Genomic DNA, 18470 nt, shown 5'->3' on the forward strand with positions numbered 1-18470 from the left:
CTTGAACATTCTTCTTACACACTAAATTCAAGAAAAATTCAAGAAAAATTTGCTTACCCCATTGGCAGATTTTTTTGTTTGCTTTATGCACAAAATCACTTAAATTTGATATTTTTGGTCTAAAAACTAGACTTATTTTCTTTGGTTGTTTTGCTCATCAAGAAAAAACATCTTAATTTAAGAATTTTTAGATATTTTTACAGAAAACAAGACAAAAATACTAAGAATTTTTTTCTTGAAAATCATTTTTTTGCAGTGTGTGGGTTTAATCTGGGTACTCTGATTTCCTCCCACAGGCCACAAACATGCAAGTTAGGTGAATTGGAGATACTATATTGCCCCTCCCCTAACATGTGTATTTATCAATTTGTATGGATTAACCGGTTCTCACCATATATAGATGCTAGAATGGTGTGAAGAATAAAGAAAGAAAGAAAGAAAGAAAGAAAGAAAGAAAGAAAGAAAGAAAGAAAAAAATGATTTGTTTTAAAACGGTATTTGTAATTTAAAAACTACAATATATGGCATATATTGTAGTTTTTAAATATATGGTACATAATAATACCAATAGTAGCAATATTTACTTGGCACTACAATCAGGAAAAATGAAGGTGGAAAAATGTGAGCCACGCAAAATCAAAAAGAAAAATTTATTCACTGCGACAGCCATACATGTCTTATTTTATGCCACTAACACCCAGAGTTTATAAACTCAAGTGTAATGTCAACATATCAAGAAAGCATGATGAGCTGATGTGCAATACTATTGGTAAAACCAATAAAACCGTTCATAGCAACTGGAAGAGAAATGTAAATAATATAATGTTTAAAAACAACTAATACTAAAGATTAGAATAAAAATATGTGAATTTAGCTGCTTTATTTGTACGTATTTGTATACATTATGAAATTATATATTAATACAGAATGATTAAGAAAAACATTTGAATTGAATTGAATATGTAGGAAATAAACTGTTAGTTTATAGACATTCATACGTGGATGTCTAAGCTCTATTTATCCAGCCAAATTAAACTGATATTATTAATATGCAAATGAGATATATTTTTCAACCAATTAAAGTTATTGACTAAATGTATCCCATGCTTTACAGAAAAACATGACAACTGACTCGCCACGATAAAATAACAGAAAATATATATAAAACATGCTGAAACTGTGAAAAGCACCAAAGAACACTCAAACTGTACATGTAGAACAGGTTTTTAACAGATAAAAATAAAATATATATGTCACTGTGTGACACTTGCATAACATTTGAATGGCCCCTACGCTAATAGTATTTTGTCTCTCTTTCTTGTCTCGTCCTCGATCCCACATGAGACTATCAAACCCAGTTCTGGCTGCCATGAAGGTCAACACGTCACTGATCTACTGGCCGTCCTTCAAGCGTGATGCCTGCCAAACGACCACCGGCTGAACCTGTCTAATCTCCTTTTCCGTTTACATGATGTATATATATATATCTTCCAAGGGTTTTTTTCCCTCCTAGAACTTTTCCCACTGGGTTGTTCTCCTATGGGTTTTGTCACCCCTGGGAGTCAGCCGACTTTGGCCTAACACCCCATTCTATACCTTACATATTACTACGCTTGCTTGGTCAGTTTAATCTTAACTGCTGTTTTTTGCTACTTATATTGACTATCGATTTTTCTGTGTTTCTCCTGTTTCTATTAATCTAAAGCTGCTTTGAAACAATTACCAATTGTGAAAAGCGCTATATAAATAAAATTGAATTGAAAAAAAATGAAAAAAAATATAGCATGTGCACTTTTCTGGTCATTTGCTTATCAGTTAGAGAGGTGAATAAACACAACTAAAATCTACTTGATAAAAATAAAAAAATACAACATACAGTACCGAACACATAACCATTTAAAAGGTAATAAGAATGCCTACATTGAAGCTATACAGGTTCAAAGCAGAAGTCTAAATTGAAGCCGGAGGATGAAAATGTTTTTAGAATTATGGTATAATTAGTATTTATGCATGTATATAATTTTGATGAGTTCACACTGAGTTATGCATGCAAACGCAAATGTTACATCAGTGATTTATGAGTAAACTCTCTGATGGAAAGTATCTGCTTGCTGCTATGTGTTTGGTCTGAGCCCTGGTCTGAGCAGCAGAGCAGAGCAACAGTATGCCTAGCTGTGATGAAGTGACCTGTGCTTATAGAAGGCACAGCAACAAACAACACATACCAACAAAACAAGTGGCACAAATTTATAATGCATCCAAATTTACCTTTGTGGTTACTAATGGTAAAGCATGGCTCACTGGGATCTGAACCCTCGGGGAGAGTGTGACAGGCCACAGGCAGGCCCCTCTCCTGTAGGACTGTCCAGCAGCTGTCCAGCAGCACCTCACAAAAAGTCCTGCAGGGCAGCAGGGCTATCCCAGGTTTTTCAAAGGGCTGTTGGCATTTTGGTGCCAACAGTACGCAAAAAAACCATTCCAAACCATGATGGCAGCCTGAACGCAGGAGCCAACCCCATTCATTCAATACAGCACCCACATCCTCTGCCCGGGTGTGGTTAAAAAAATTAGGTACAGAAAATGTGACTGCACCCCGAGATAAACAGAAAGGCCAGTCAGAACCTCTTGGTAAGCAGTTACTGGAATCCTTAAGTTTAGCAGGGGTGCTAATTGTGCTAATTCTACTCTCAGTGACCCACGTCCCTGTAAGGGCGGTTGCTGTTGCTTTGCCTTTCTGAGCCAAATTCAAAGTGTGCCCAGACCCTGACTCACTGGCACTGGAACCTTTGATATCTATTTCATGTTCTACTCCCTCAGATAAAGACTTATCATTACCCGTTTTGAAATGGCCAAGCTTCTCAGAGATGTCTGGTGTCCTCGCTGTGCCAGCTTTATTCCAATTCACAGCTAGGTTCTGGTCCCAGTTCTGAACAAAATCCTGGATGTTGCTGGCAGAAATGTTGTTGTCCTTACTGGTTTCGTCACTGCCAGAATATTCTTCAAGCACTTCTAGAGCTTCTGTCACAGCTGGACTATTCCACAACCAGCCATTGAAAGGTGCCACATTCAGAATCAACAGGAGGTACAAACCCTGTCTGATCCTCATCTTTGCATATACACTAATATTTCCGTTGTGTGTCATTTAAAACATGCTTTCATAAGTAATTTGCAAAAGCAGCCAATCGAACAATACCATTCAATATTAGCTCCCCTTTCCTCTAACTGATTAAGGCAGAGACTAACACAGAGCAAGAGAGAGAGAGAGAGAGAGAGAGAGAGAGAGAGAGAGAGAGAGAGAGAGAGAGAGAGGCGTGTTCTTACTAATGTAAGGTGGACACAATTTGAGTGCCTTCAAAACATTAACATAAAGAACGATAAAGAACACTGGGCAGAAAATAATAGGAAATAATATATCGAGTTGAATCGCAAAAGATGATATATTAGTGAATGAAGGGCCTAAGAGATGAGAATCTAGTCAACTAATATTGGGAGATTCATTGTACACTACAGATCTACAGCACATCTGTTGTCTGCTTGGCTGTCTTGGGGCCATAACATATAGAAAGATTGTTATTTTTGATAGTGAACTTCCTCATCTTTTCAAAGGAAGAACATGAACAACTAGAGGAGTTTTGTTGCAAAGACAATTTTCAGTTCCACTATCCACCATTCATTCCATCATATTCTCTGCTTCTGAATCCAGTAGATTTTGTTGTAGAGACAACAAAAATAGTGTTACTTAAAACTTTATGTGGCTGATTCTATTAACTGTAAGTTAAGGTTACTGTAGAATTACACTTAGGTTTTGTATATATGGTCTGAAGAAAATGTGATTTGTGGTTTCCAGGTGCATGGTGGCTATTCTACAAAACTTCTATTTAGTTTATCAATGCAATTGCTTTACAAAATGTATTCTTAGTCCAACACTTATTGTACTGGAAGCTTATAGTACATCTATTCATGCCATTAGTGCTGTATGCAATTGGTCTAAGTGACTGTTCTGTAGCAGCTGACACCATATCTGATCTGATGGATGTTTTAGCCTGCATATGTGCAGAAACCTCACCAGTTTTCCCACACTCTTAATCTAAGCATGCTCAAAATCTCCAACTGTTCATCCAGCTGTTCACTGTGCAAATGCTCTCAGATCCCACCATGGGTACATGGCACAATGTTGTCTTTCTCCCTTGTTTGCATGCTCTTAAACACAAATTCTTAAAAAGACACATGGAATACACATTTATCTTAATGGACAAAGACGTTTATTGTTTTTTATACAGGAATAGTCGACTAAGCCCTAATTCACAATTTAACCATAGCAGATTTTTTTAATATTGTATATATAATTTATTTAAAAATATACAGCAGGTAATGCACAGATGAATGTGAAAATACTGTAAATGAATATTGGACTGGAGTGAATCCAATTGTAGGGGTATTCAACTTAAATTTAATGAGGTACATTTAGAGAAAATTTCTTGAAGCAAAGACCCCCAAGATCATAATGTCTATCAATTCAGTGTGATATATATCTGAATGTAATTAATACCTGATTGTCAAATCAAATGAATTCAGTGCAATTCAAAAAGATTTGACAAAATATATTGTCAAGTAACATACTGAACAGTGTTCGAATTGAGGGGGGGGGGTCCCGGACCTCCTATTAGCCTTGACCCCCTATAAAGCACAAAAATATAAATTGGAGGGTCCCCTGGATTTTATTTAAATTCAAATTTTGAATTTAAAATTCTTTTGCTGCGCTGCCACAAAGCGATACTGTTCATTATTTGCCCCAATTTTGCAATAAACTAATCCAAAAGATATCTCTCTGAAACAAATGTAAACTCTCAAGTGCTTTATGAAGGAATTGACAGATGAGTAAATGTCTCTGCATGTGGATTATTTTCACCTCTTTGATGTTAAGGATCTTTAGTAATCTTTAGGGTTAGTGGCTTTCAAAAAAAATTCTCAAACTATTATTTAACACCAGTGGCGAGGCTACCCACTCAGATTAACGGTTGGTCCACCCAGTCAGAAGAGACACAAAATATTTTATTAGGAGAGCAGAAGAAATCATGCATAAATGTTAATAAATGATAATCTCTTTAATACTACTTAGTCAAAATACATCATTCAGAAATAAATAACTATTTATTGTCACAGGGTGAAGAATCACACAACAAGGATAGCTCAAGTCAAATGGCCCGAAGGGTGGATTTATCTACAACTTGATCAAAACCAGTGGTGGGTGCAGCAGTGAGGTGAGTGCTCTCTTCTTTGTGGTGCAGTGAGTCTGAGCTGTGCTTCTTGGAGGCTGATCGGTCACCCGCTGCATTCTGGAGAAAGATAGAGTGTGTTAGAGTTTTGTCTCATGGAGAAGTGTCTCACCCTCTGGCTAGGCCCATGCAGCTTATGTAGCTGTTGCCTGATGGTCTGCAGCTGGGGCCGATCAGCCTTTGATGAGGGCATGCAGGTGTTCCTCGTCTTTTCCCAGGGTGACGCTGATTACTCCTTAGTATGCTTGTCACCCCCCCCAACAATGTCCTGGTCCTCTGGATGATCTGGGACAGTAGGGTAGGAAAAAGGGGGTGGGTGGGGAGTGACCCCTGACAGATCTGGAAAAGCTGCCCAAATCTGAGAGAGACCATCAGCATTGGCGTTCTTGGCTCCAGCTCGATGACGCACAATGAAGTGGAAGTCTTGGAGTGCAAGGAACCATCGAGTCACCCTGGCATTGGTGTATTTGGCTCAGGCCATCCATTGAAGGGGAGCGTAATCCATGACCAGGGTGAACTTCACCCAGTCAAAAGAGACATGGAATGCTTCCTCTTTTTCTGGCATCCAGTAAATATTCTCCAGCTGCCAAATTCGCAAACCTCGTTGAGGCGACGGAAGTCATTGCAGAGTGTGCCATCAGGTTTTGGAACCACCAGAACGGGGCAGGACCAGGGGCTGTGTGAAGGTTCTATCACCCCTATCTTCAGTATTTGTTGTACTTCCTCCTCCTCCTGCCGACGAGCCTCAGGGACACAGTAGGGCTGTTGACTGATAATGACTCCTGAAGGTGTGCGAGCTGGTCTCTAGTCCCGACCCATTTTTTAAGGATGTTTTTAAGGTGGCGTTGGGGACCATTAATCGATCTCCAGGCTGGAACTCTCGTGGTTGGGCGCCCCGGTTGTAGTGGTGCTGTTGGGCCTGCTGCGCTTTTACCATATGCTCCCGATCACTGGCATGACTCGGTCAATCTTCTCTTTCATCTATTTCATGTGGTCCACCATAAGCGATGGGCTGCAGGCTGTTGCTCCCAGGCTTCCTTCGCCACGTCCATGAGGCCACGCAGTTGCCGACCGAAGAGAAGCTCAAATGAGGTGAAACCAGTTGAGGCCTGGGAAACTTCATGCATCCCAAAGAGGACATAGGGTATCATGGAGGTCCCAGTTGTGCGTGTCCTCTGTGACCACCCGTCTCAGCGTCTGCTTTAGGGTCTGGTTAAATCGTTCCACCAAACCTGGGGGTGGTAGATGGTCTCCTCAACTGTTTCACCTGCAGCAGTCCATTTCGATGCGCTCAAAGGGCACCTTAATTATGGGCAGAGGAATCCGCAGACTGGGGGAGACATCCCGGGCGATGTCACCTGACAGGTCGGGCAGGCTTGGCAGAAACGTTTTACTTCGGCCTCCAAGCCCGGCCAGTGAAAGCGGTCGCAGATCCGCTGAATTGTGTTAGCAGCCCCCAGATATCCTGCCATGAGGTGAGAATGTGCCAGTTCTAATACGGTCTCTGTCTTTGTGTGGGGCATGGCTAACAACAGTTTCTTTTCCCCCCATTCGCTGAGCGACAAAATAAAGCAGGCCATTCTGAACAATGAAGTGTAGGAAAGGATGGGGGACAGGCTGGGATTCCTTGCCCTCAATAACGCGGACCTGGGTCCAACAGTGCTTCAGCCTAGGGATGCATAACGATTAATCGTGATTAATCTATAGCAAAATAAAAGTTTTTGTTTACATCATATGTATGTGAAATGTGTATAATAATTTTGTGTAGATAAATGCACACACATGCATGTATATATTTAAGAAATGTTTTCATGTGTATAAACATTTGTATATTTATGTATAATTTATATTATATATAAATAGTTAATGTATAAATGTATTTTTTTCTTAAAATTATACATGCATGTGTCCATATTTATATATATGCATAAGTATTATACACAGTTCATACACATTTATGATGTAGAAAAAAAACTTTTAATTTTGCTATAGCTTAATCGTGATTAATCATTATGCATCCCTACTTCAGCCTTTCATCCCTGCGTTGTTCCTTGGTGAGTGTGCCTCTACTGCACCAGAGGTCAAAGTGCTGCAAACTAGTTCTTCTTATTATCCGCTTACAAAATCAGCACATTTTATTTTGTGCCACCATACTTACTCCTGTAACTACTCATGTAACAGTCTTTAAATAGGCAAAACATGGAAGTGTTTGGTTGCTTCACAATTCATCCCTGTTTGGAGCCATAGGAATGAATGGGTTAGACTAAGTGCAAGCACATTTACGATGCACTGTACAAAGATGAAGTGCACACATTGAAAAAGGACAGGGATGTATTATTTTGTCTAAGTCAATGTAAGAACATAGTAAAATATTGAAAAACTGTGTCGTTTTCCTTTTAAAAGGTTAATTATATTTGATTTATAGAATGAAGAAGACAGTGTTATTATTCATTTGATTCTACCTAAATACTACTTTTAGATCTTACTTTATTTGTTATGTTTTTTTCTGTTTTTATATGCTTAAAATTTCTAAATTTGTTTTTATTTTATTTTACCACCCCCATTTTTGCTGATCCGAAAATTATTCGATCCATGAATCAAAAAAGTAATGTAATCAATTTAATCACTACTATAATATTAAATTATGTAATTTGAGAGTAAGCATTGAGGCACACCCTATTTCACCAAAGTCCACTAGTTTAAAATTTCTTAGCTAGGGGACCCCCATAATCTTTGACATAATTCAGACACTAATACTGAACATATGTCCCAGACAGCACATGCATGTCTTGGATATGTCTGTGCGAGGTAATAATTCCGATTTCCATTCCATCTGAAAAACATATTATTATTGCCTATATATATTATGTTGCAGAGAAGCAGGAGCCCAGCTGTTTGTATGACAACTAGGCTTGCTGGACTAGAGGGGCAGTCAGGAATTTTGGGTGGACAGCCATAAGACTCATTGTAAAATATATATCAAACAGATCTGAAGGTTTTACTTTATTTGTCTGAACAAATATACATACTTATAACACTAATAACAGAATATGCATACTTCATATTTTGTGACTTGATCTTGTGTAATACAAGTGTTTGTAGTTATCCGTTTCATTATGTGAGTTATTTCTGTTCATGATGTTAAAAAAGAATGCTTGAAACTTATGGACATTTTCATTCTGGATCACTTTGTCATGACAATAAATTGAAATGTATCCCATTAATAATTCACTCTTAGGGCCATTTTATGAAGGCATTCCTCCAAAACTAAACTCCACTAGTCATACTCCCCGCATCATCGTTCAATCAAATGGGGTCCCCGCAGAGTGCGCAGAGGAACCATCTGGTGGATTTTAGAGCAGTATTTACCGGTGACTTCAACTGATGGTGGGGCGAGAATGTAGTTGTACTCCCCAGATCATCCTTTGACCAATGGGGTCCCGCAGAGTGTGTGGTAAAACCATTGGTCAGATTAAGAGCAGTATTTACCTGTGACTTCAACTTATGGTTGGGTGAGAATGTAGTTGTACTCCCCACGTCATCCTTTGTTCGATGGGGTCCCACATAGTGTGCAGTGGTACCATTTGGCGGATTTTAGAGTTTCAACTTACGGTAGTGTGAAAGTATTGCACCAGCTGTGTGACGCGCCAGTGCTACCTCACCTAATGCATAGACGTCAAAAGGTTACATGTTACATATGTGAAACGTACATTTGTGGACCATTTTAAACAATAAACTGACACAAAGACATTAATTAGTATCTTTCCACATACAATATTATCTGAACGGTCCCATTACTCCACACTTGTAAACACTGGAGTGGTAGTTTTGCGTACGTCATGCGCATCACGCGGCTAGTTCAAGACGAGAAGTTGTGGTTTAAAAAGTACATATTTTTTATTTTTCTTGACGAAAATTATAATCTTTTTGCTAGACCCTTATTCCTTGTTTGGGATCATTTAGAGCAGTGTTTTCTGGTCCTCGAGGCCCCCTCACATCTAAAACTTTCTGTGAGGGGGTCTACGAGGACCAGGATTGGGAAACACTGGTTTAGAGCATTCTGAAGCTGAAACTGTAAACTGTTGAGGTCCAATAAAGTCTATTGAGAAAAATCATGGAATGTTTTCCTAAAAAACTTAATTTGTTCTTGACTGAACAAAGAAAGACATCAACATTTTGGATGGCATGGGGATGAGTAAATTATTAGGATTTTTTTAAGAAAGTGGAGTAATCCTTTAACATATTAATATAAAACACCACGTTTTCTAGGCGATGACCTTGCAGAGTCAAATCTCCTTCTGAACTTGATTTCCTACTTCCATAGTAGGAAAACAAATATTATGGAAGTATTGTGATAAATGTACGGCCCTGTACAATATTACATTCAATTAAATACTTTTGAATATGATGACTTACAGATTATACACTACCAACTAGGAGGGGGCACTAGTTCCTGCGGGTCATCACATTATTTAAGCACAGTCCTGTGTGTGCGCTAATGTGAAGAACTTTAATGAGAAAATTAGTAAAAAGAAAAGTAAATTTACTACGAAAATTGTGTTTTCCATGATTATCTTTTCACCCAGTTCAAGATGGCGCATAGACCTGAAAGATGTGTACTTCATGTGTCCATTCTCCCTCACCACAGGTAATTTTTTCCACTTTGTGTTCGAGGGGAGGGCATATCAGTACAAGTTTTACCATTCGGGCTGTCTCTCTTCCCCCGTGTCTTCACAAAAGTAGTGAAGGCGGCGTTAAAACCCCTAAGAGAGAGTGATGTTCGCATTTTGGTTCATCTCAACGATTGGGTTATAATAGCTCACTCTCGGCAGACGCTATGTGAACACAGAGACTTAATGCTTTGGCATCTCGCTCGTTTGGGTCTTCGAGTCAACCGAGAGAAGAGCAAACTTTGCCCTGTGCAGAGGATCTCTTTTCTCGGTATAGAACAGCCCGCCTAACCAAAGCGCGTGTACAGTCAATTCTAACGTGTCTCTATACTCTCAAAGGCAAGTCAGTGGTCCCCCTAAAACAATTTCAGAGGCTCCTGGGGCATATGGCAGCAGCTGCGGCTGTGACACCGCTCGGGCTGCTCCATATAAGACCGCTTCAGCGTTGGCTTCACGACCAAATTCCGAGGAGAGCGTGGCACAGCGGTGCACACCATGTAACCATTACACTTGCGCGCCGTCTCACTTTTACTCCGTAGATAGACCTGGTGTTTCTTCGTGCTGGTGTGCCCTTGAGACAGGTCTCCAGACATGCTGTAGTACATACAGCTGCCTCCAACACAGGGTGGGGGCCCCGTACAACAGGCTTGCAGTTTCAGGGGTGTGGACAGCACCTCAACTGCATTGGTACATCAGTTGTCACGAGCTGGGGGCTGTATATCTAGAACTCGTTCGTCTCGTCTCAGAGCTACGAGGAAAAGATGTATTAGTTTGCACCGACAACATTGCGACCGTTAAGTGCATCAATCGCGAAGTCTCACTCGGCGTGGATGCACTGGCACATAGCTGGCCGCGGGGTCTGCACAAAGGAAGAACCTTCTTTCTCAAGGAGGGGGCACGTTATGGCACCCACACCCCGACCTGTGGAATCTCCACGCTTGGTCCCTCAACGCGCTGAGGTTTTAAGTGATATACCGCAGGCTGTATCTGACACTATTGCTGCAGCGAGAGCGCCATCTACGAGACACGCTTACGCGCTAGATCAGGTGGTGAGCTTGAGGCAGACCCAACCATGACTTTGTTATGTCCCGTATGCGCATTGCGGTTGTATGTCGACAGCACTCAAAGTCTCAGGACCTCAGACCAGCTCTTTGTCTGTTACGGTGGTCAGCAGAGAGGGAAAGCTGTCACCAAGCTGAGGATGTCCCATGCCCCTTTAATTTGAGAGCGCACTCTACCAGAAATGTTGCCTCATCTTGGGCTCTCGCTCGTGGTTCCTTCCTGACAGACATATGCAACACCTAACACGTTCACTAGATTCTATAGTGTTCATGTCGAGCCAGTGTCCTCTAGTGTTCTCTCCTCATCTGGTGGAACACTGAGCACCGGCTCACATGTCGGCTTGCAGCACTGTATTGGCGCTACACCGTAATACCAGTATGGAAGGCCATTTGGTCAAAAAAAGCATAAATGTTTTCTTTGACCACCCTCCACTTCCTTGGCAGCTGATGTTATGGAGCATTAGCTGTCAGCCTCTCACAAGCTGCATCCCTGTAATCCTATGTGTTAATCAGATAGCAATTAGTAATCCAGATTGCGTCCCCTATGCGGGGTTCCCTTGTGAGTAATTTTCATGGGGTTAAACCTACCACCCCACTTTTTCCCTCAAGCAGAGCCCGCTCTGCATCTCCCCAGTCTTATTACTGTCTATTTATGTCAACCATCGGTTGTTCATATCATGTACTACCCATTACCCCACCGGGGGTGGCTTCCGCAGCGTTCCTACTCCGCTCAGTCAGGTCGTTTGCCAGTTGCTGGTTCACTATCGTGGGTTAAGGAACAAGTAGTGACGCCCTTCTCCGTCTTCTTAGTGGATTCAGAGGGTTTTACTCAGATTCTGGAAGGGTCAGCTTCAGTGGCGCTTTGGTAGGGAATCCCAATTCGTTGGTCATGACGTGACATGTAGTGGCTGCCTGAAAGGGAACGTCTCAGTTACGTATGTAACCCTCGATCCCTGAAGGAAGGGAACGGAGACGTCACGTCCCGTCGCCACGGTTTGCTGTTCCACTGCTGATTACTAGCCGTATTTCTCAGCGAAAATAGTGATTTGGTAACTGCATCTGTCTTTCGTTAAATACTCAACTGGCGAGGTGGTGCCGGCAGATGCAAATACCTGCATGCCAAGTTCATTGGCATTTTAGTAGTTTCCCGAAGTATGCGAGGCGCGTTCCCAATTCGTCTGTCACGACGTGACGTCTCTGTTCCCTTCCTTCAGGGAACGAGGGTTACATACGTAACAAGATGTTCCACCACATCCCAAAGATGCTCTATTGGGTTGAGATCTGGTCACTGTGGGGGCCATTTTAGTACAGTGAACTCATTGTCATGTTTAAGAAACCAATTTAAAATGATTCGAAGTTTGTGACATGGTGCATTATCCTGTTGGGAGTAGCCATCAGAGTATGGGTACATGGTGGTCATAAAGACATGGTCAGAAACAATTGTCACAGGTCGGAGCGGACCACAGACTTTGTGAGTCACGCCCCTTCCTAGGATCCACCTTGAGGAGGTCCCAAAAGCACCCCAATGACCAGACACACGAGAGAGATAAGTAAAATTTGAAACAGCTTTATTAAATTATTTAAAATCAGTTCGGGGAAAGGGGAAGGGAATCTAAATTATTTCTCTTTCTCCTCCAGGAAAAGACGGGGGTCCAGAGAATGGAGAGGGGGGAAAGTCCAGCCAACAAAGGTAAGGGCCTGCAGGGAAAGGACAGGACGGAGCTCCTTCACCTCTGTGCACACCTCCTGTGTTGCTGTTATTCCCTTGGCGCCCTTCTCTTCTCCTGAAGGCAGATCAGAAACACACAATGAATACAAGGGAAGACAGAAAGCAACTACCTGGGCCTAGTCACGACGTATCTCCTCTGGCCCGGCTCCTCTACTCCAGTGGCTCCCTGACCCGGGCAGCACACTGTACGGGGCTCCAAAGAATGCAAGTAAGTGGCAGAGGTAAGTTAACTGGAACTTGGCTTTGCAGATGGATCGTGAATGGCCTTACTGACTCTTCACCCCGGGTTTACAGGGCTCACAAAGTAAGTATAACTTTGGCTTGACGTGCAGGTAAGTATCAATAGCAATCACAGGCTCTGTACCCTGGACTTACGAGTTTCACAAGGTAAGTATAGCTTTAGCTCGACGTGCAGGTAAGTATCTCTAGCAGTCACAGGCTTTTTACTCTGGGCTTACGAGTTCCACAAGGTGAGTGTAGCTTTAGTTAGACATGCAGGTAAGTATCTCTAGCAATCACAGGCTCTTTACTCTGGCTTACGAGTTTCACATGGTGAGTGTAGCTTTAGCTCGACGTGCAGGTAAGTATCAATGGCAATCACAGGCTCTTTACTCTGGGCTTACGAGTTTCACAAGGTGAGTATAGCTTTAGCTCGACGTGCAGGTAAGTATCAACGATGAAGCCTCTTGGCTTCGTTCAAGGGCCAGGGGAGAGGGAGTTTTTACCGGCATCCGGCTGTGGCTTGTGGGGCCAGTTATGACCAATGGCACCTCAGTGGCCGAATTCAGGTAGAGCAGCTATCACATGTCCGTCCTCCTGGACTAGCACGTCCTCTTCCCTTCCCCCTGTGGACAGGCGAAAATCTAGACAGTGGGGTGGACAGCTCAGCTCACACCGCCACACACAGGGTGCACACAGCAATCAAGTTCTTCGTACAACACTCCCAGAGTCCCCTCTGACAATATGGTTTTTCCCACAATACTTTCCACAGTACCTCACTCGATGTACACAATCCACTTCCTCAGAGCCGGGGTGACAGCGGGCAGTTATGAAATTCGGTGATCACCGTCACAGCAGCTTCCGCTCGTTTCCATAGGGACTTTCTTGACCTGGGGCGAGTACAGACGACAAGAGACACGGCACAACACTGTAAGGCTTCAGGTGCACACACGTCAAAGACAGACTCAACCACGGCACAACACACACTTCAGTGATTAGTAAGATCCGTACTCCTCACCTGGCCGAGATCCGCCCTGAAGGAGACTTGCGTTCACTGGTTCGAGCGATGACCTACCCAGTCGTAGTAGCCCCGCAACGCGACACCAGCTCGACCTCCAAGACTTCAGCTCGCCCACTCGTCTCAACATACATGGTGTGGCCATTAAGCAGCAGATAACACTCCAATACTGTTACTTGTATCCGTCGTCAAAGACATCAATACACTGTGCTCACTGTATCCGTGTCGTTAACCTTCCTTCCTCTCAGTTTCTCCCTTCTCAGGTGACTCACCGGACGCCCAGCAGTATTGTTGTCACTTCACCCAGACACGTTCCTCCACCAGACCTTCAAAGGAGCATACACACTTGGTAAGTACAATTTCCTCCAATGTTGCTTTTCTCACCCTGATTTAGAATCATTGTTCTCCTATCCTTCCTTTCGCTTAGCGAATCTACCAGAGCCTCAGCCTGTACTCTTCCACACTCGTGTTCCAGCCCTCTGCTTCACTCGCAGCGTTTCTTCCCAAACACAACAACACACTTCCTGTATCTCCAATGCTCCTTTTATGCTCCTTCCAATCATACGAACCACCCAGTCAGCGATCGCCACGTTGTTTGCACACCTGCGGTTGATTTTGCTTGATTTGGGGTTCCCCGGGGATACCCGGAAGTGACGGTGTTTGTGGAATTCAGTCCGGGCGGAACCTCTTCTCTTACTTTTGGTTACCCCCTAAAAGTCACTCCGTGACACAATGCTCAGGTCATTTAAACACTGCCCAATTGGCACTAGGGGGCCTAAAGTGTGCCAAGAAAACATCCCCCACACTATTACACCACCACCACCAGCCTGCACAGTGATAACAAGGCATGATGGATTCATGTTCTCATTCTTTTTACGGCTAATTTTGACTCTACCATCTGAATGTCTCAACAGAAATCGAGACTCATCAGACCAGGCAACATTTTTCCAGTCTTCAACTGTCCATTTTTGGTGAGCTCGTGCAAATTGTAGCCTCTTTTTCCTATTTGTAGTGGAGATGAGTGGTACCCGGTGAGGTCTTCTGCTGTTGTGGCCCATCTGCCTCAAGGTTGTGCGTGTTGTGGCTTCACAAATGCTTTGCTGCATACCTCGGTTGTAACGAGTGGTTATCTCAGTCAAAGTTGCTCTTCTATCAGCTAGAATTAGTCGGTCCATTCTCCTCTGACATCTAGTGTCAACAAGGCATTTTCACCCACAGAACTGCCGCATACTAGAAATAGTTATGTTTGAAAATCCCAGTAACTGAACAGATTGTGAAATACTCAGACCGGCCCGTCTGCCACCAACAACCATGCCACGCTCAAAATTGCTTAAATTACCTTTCTTTCCCATTCTGACATTCGGTTTGGGGTTCAGGAGATTGTCTTGACCAGGACCACACCCCTAAATGCATTGAAGCAACTGCCATGTGATTTGTTGATTAGATAATTGCATTAATGAGAAATTGAACAGGTGTTCCTAATAATCCTTTATGCCATGATAATATAAAAAGTACTGTACAGTAATGAAGAAAAAGCATTACAACTATTGTTAAAACTATTAATAAGCGTTCAAATGCAAAAAGGAACTAAATGTAAAACAAGACAAATTAGTTAATGGTATTGCGCTAATGCTCTCGGTCTCTTCAAAGGTCTACTTCCTTGCTTCCATCAGCTTAATCTCAGCCATAGGCCATTTAGAATTACCGGTTTGTTATAAGACTTGTTATAAGTTATACATCAAATCTTTTTATCAGTTAAATCTTCTAAGTACACAGAAAAAATAAGACAAATGATGTGGGTTTGAGTTGGATTTCATATGTAGATGAAGAATATGTGACTGTTTATGTCACTGGCAAAAGAACTTCGGCAACCAAAAAGCATGCATGTGTATGACATCAAAGTACTACCAGAGCCAGAGAATCCCTGTGGTGTCATGTTACTTCAATATACAGTAGGCGCAGCAGCGGAGCATGAAGTTGATCACACGTCGTCAGTCTAGCCTACATGAAACATAACAGAGTTAATCCCCATTCTGCAGAATCCCGGAGAATGCCAGAAGTGCTCGGGCGATTCTGCTCCCTGTGACGCACATTTTTAAAGGCCACATCTGTATCTTGTTTAACTCTTTCCCCGCCATTGACGAGATATCTCGTCAATTAAGAGAAAACGCTTCCCCGCCAATGACGAGATTTTCCGTCTTTCCGCAATACCGCTATTATCCACCAGGTACCAAAACCTTCCGCAACTTTTTAAAAGTATTGCTCTATGGCAAGCTGCTGCATGTCCATGTCTGTTTTAAAGATCGCTCTGAATGGGATCTCTATGAAAAGTCCGTCACAAAAATGGAATTATCTCTGCTTTTTGCTCAAAATGTGGTGTTTTTGCAGAAACCTACCCATATTCAAAAGCTGATTGCAAAAGAACTACTCAAGGTAGGATGAAACGGGTTTTTTTTGTTTGAAAGCAGAGGATCTGTTCTTTCATTTGGTATATTGTATGTTTATATATCTGAAGAAGAACATTTTCTGGAAGGCATTAAACTTTGGTGAAAATCATGAAAAACGCTGGCGCTGGCTGGCAACTTTTTTAAAAAATGCTGGCGGTGAAAGAGTTAAAATAACAAATGTTTTGGTTTCCAAAAGACGAGTTGAGACGGCGATCATGGATCACTGCTACAGTATGTGAAGGGAAGTTGTATACATCATATAGTACACATTTTACACAGTAACATTAGTTTGATTTTGATATGCTTTAGCTATGATTTGAATTAAGGTAATCTAATTGTTGTTTGTTTTGCTTGTTATCAAATATAAACTACTTCAAAAGGACTCTGGTGTTATTGATTCTTCGCGAAGTTTACTGGAAGTTACGTTTGTTCCACGAAAGCCCCTTGTTTAAGTGTTACTGCTGGAATTGTCTATATAGTAATCAACACGCTATTTTAACATTTATGTTGTTGTTCAGTAGTATAGGAAGTATGTTCTGGTTAGTCAATGTAGTGTTTGTCCTGCCTCTCCACCATCGTGATTGGACAGCTGGATAAAAGTGACTTTGCCAAGCACCACAATTGATAAATACTCATATTACCAGATAGCAATTGTTTTACAAAGTAACGTTTAAATTATTAGAACCTATATTAACTCATTCCCCACAAGCATTTTTTGTGATTTTCACAAAAGTTTCACAAAATGCCTTCCAACAAAAATGTCTTCTATAAATATATAAACATACAAATATAACAAATAAAAGAACAGACCCTCTGCTTACAAACAAACAAACAAACAAAATGGGAAAAAAACATTTCATCCTATCTTTATTTGTTCTCTTTTATAACCTCTTAAATATGGGTAGGTTTCTTCAAAAATACAAACAATTTTGCACAAAAGGCTGAAATAATTGCATTTTTGTAAAGGAATTTTGATACAGATCAGATTTAGAATTATGATCAAAACATACACAGAGTTTGAAATTAATTAAAGCAGTTTTTGCTTCAGTTTTTTTTATAAATTTGGTAAGAACGCCATCCATTGGATAATAGATTTACAATTACAGATTACCATAAAAACATTATCAGAATAGCGTCATTGGCAGAATTTTTTTTCTTTAATTGACGAGATAACTCGTCAAAGTTAATATGTATATTGCTGTAGTATACTGTATAAATTCTTTCATTAAAATACTTTTAGCAAATGCTTTAACTGCTACAGTATCTTCTGGTGGTGGTGCTGGGAAGATTGGGTGGAAGTAGATATTGTGGGATAGAAAATTACGTAAGCTCATCAAATAGCATATTGCCGAACAGCTGTCCTTTGTATATACTGTCTTATACCCCAATAATCCTATTCAGCTAGGTAGTTTCTTTCAGGGGCACTAAGTACACATAGAGACCACACATAATGATAGTGGTTTGCACTAAACACTGAAAGGATTTATGTTGCAATACACACTGAGGTACAATTTGTAAACGTGCTATTTATGAAAACATCTGCGATCTAAAACATAATTAAATACATAGGCACAGTTTATTATGCATGATAGTTTAAATTTAGCGTAAATATTTGTTCATATTAAGTTTCCCTTTGTATGTAGTATACTTTGTTATTTTTGCTTTTCATGACCCTATTACACCAAAATGGACCTCATTTAAATTAAAGTTCATCAAAATAAAAGTTGAGAAAATGCAGTTTGGAGCCAGATCACTGAAGAGAAATTGATCTTACACCAATAAAACCTTGTAATGTCAAACAATATAATCATTATTAAATTAGTATATATTGGTGTTTAATGCAAGAAAATAATTGTGATGTAATAGATATATAAACAATACTGTAGTATACAGTATATGTACAACCCGAATTCTAGAAAAGTTGGGACGTTTTTTAAACTTTAATAAAATGATAACTAAAAGACTTTCAAATCACATGAGCCAATATTTTATTCACAATAGAACATAGAAAACATAGCAAATCTTTAAACTGAGAAATTTTACAATTGTA

General features: G+C 41.0%; 1 protein-coding gene across 2 annotated transcripts in view; it reads right to left on the reverse strand.

The window, feature by feature from the left end:
• col18a1b (collagen type XVIII alpha 1 chain b) overlaps window positions 1-3230 on the reverse strand; it is a 156789-nt gene extending 153559 nt beyond the window's left edge. For both annotated transcript variants that reach the window (XM_073870889.1, XM_073870888.1), the window contains exon 1: window positions 2836-3230. In XM_073870889.1, the coding sequence (XP_073726990.1) occupies window positions 2836-3142 (307 nt within the window). In that variant the 5' untranslated portion in view covers window positions 3143-3230. The remainder of the gene's footprint in view (window positions 1-2835) is intronic.
• Window positions 3231-18470: the final 15240 nt, after the last annotated feature.

The sequence above is a fragment of the Misgurnus anguillicaudatus genome, chromosome 8 (assembly GCF_027580225.2).
Source record: "Misgurnus anguillicaudatus chromosome 8, ASM2758022v2, whole genome shotgun sequence".
NCBI classification, from domain to species: Eukaryota; Metazoa; Chordata; class Actinopteri; order Cypriniformes; family Cobitidae; genus Misgurnus; species Misgurnus anguillicaudatus.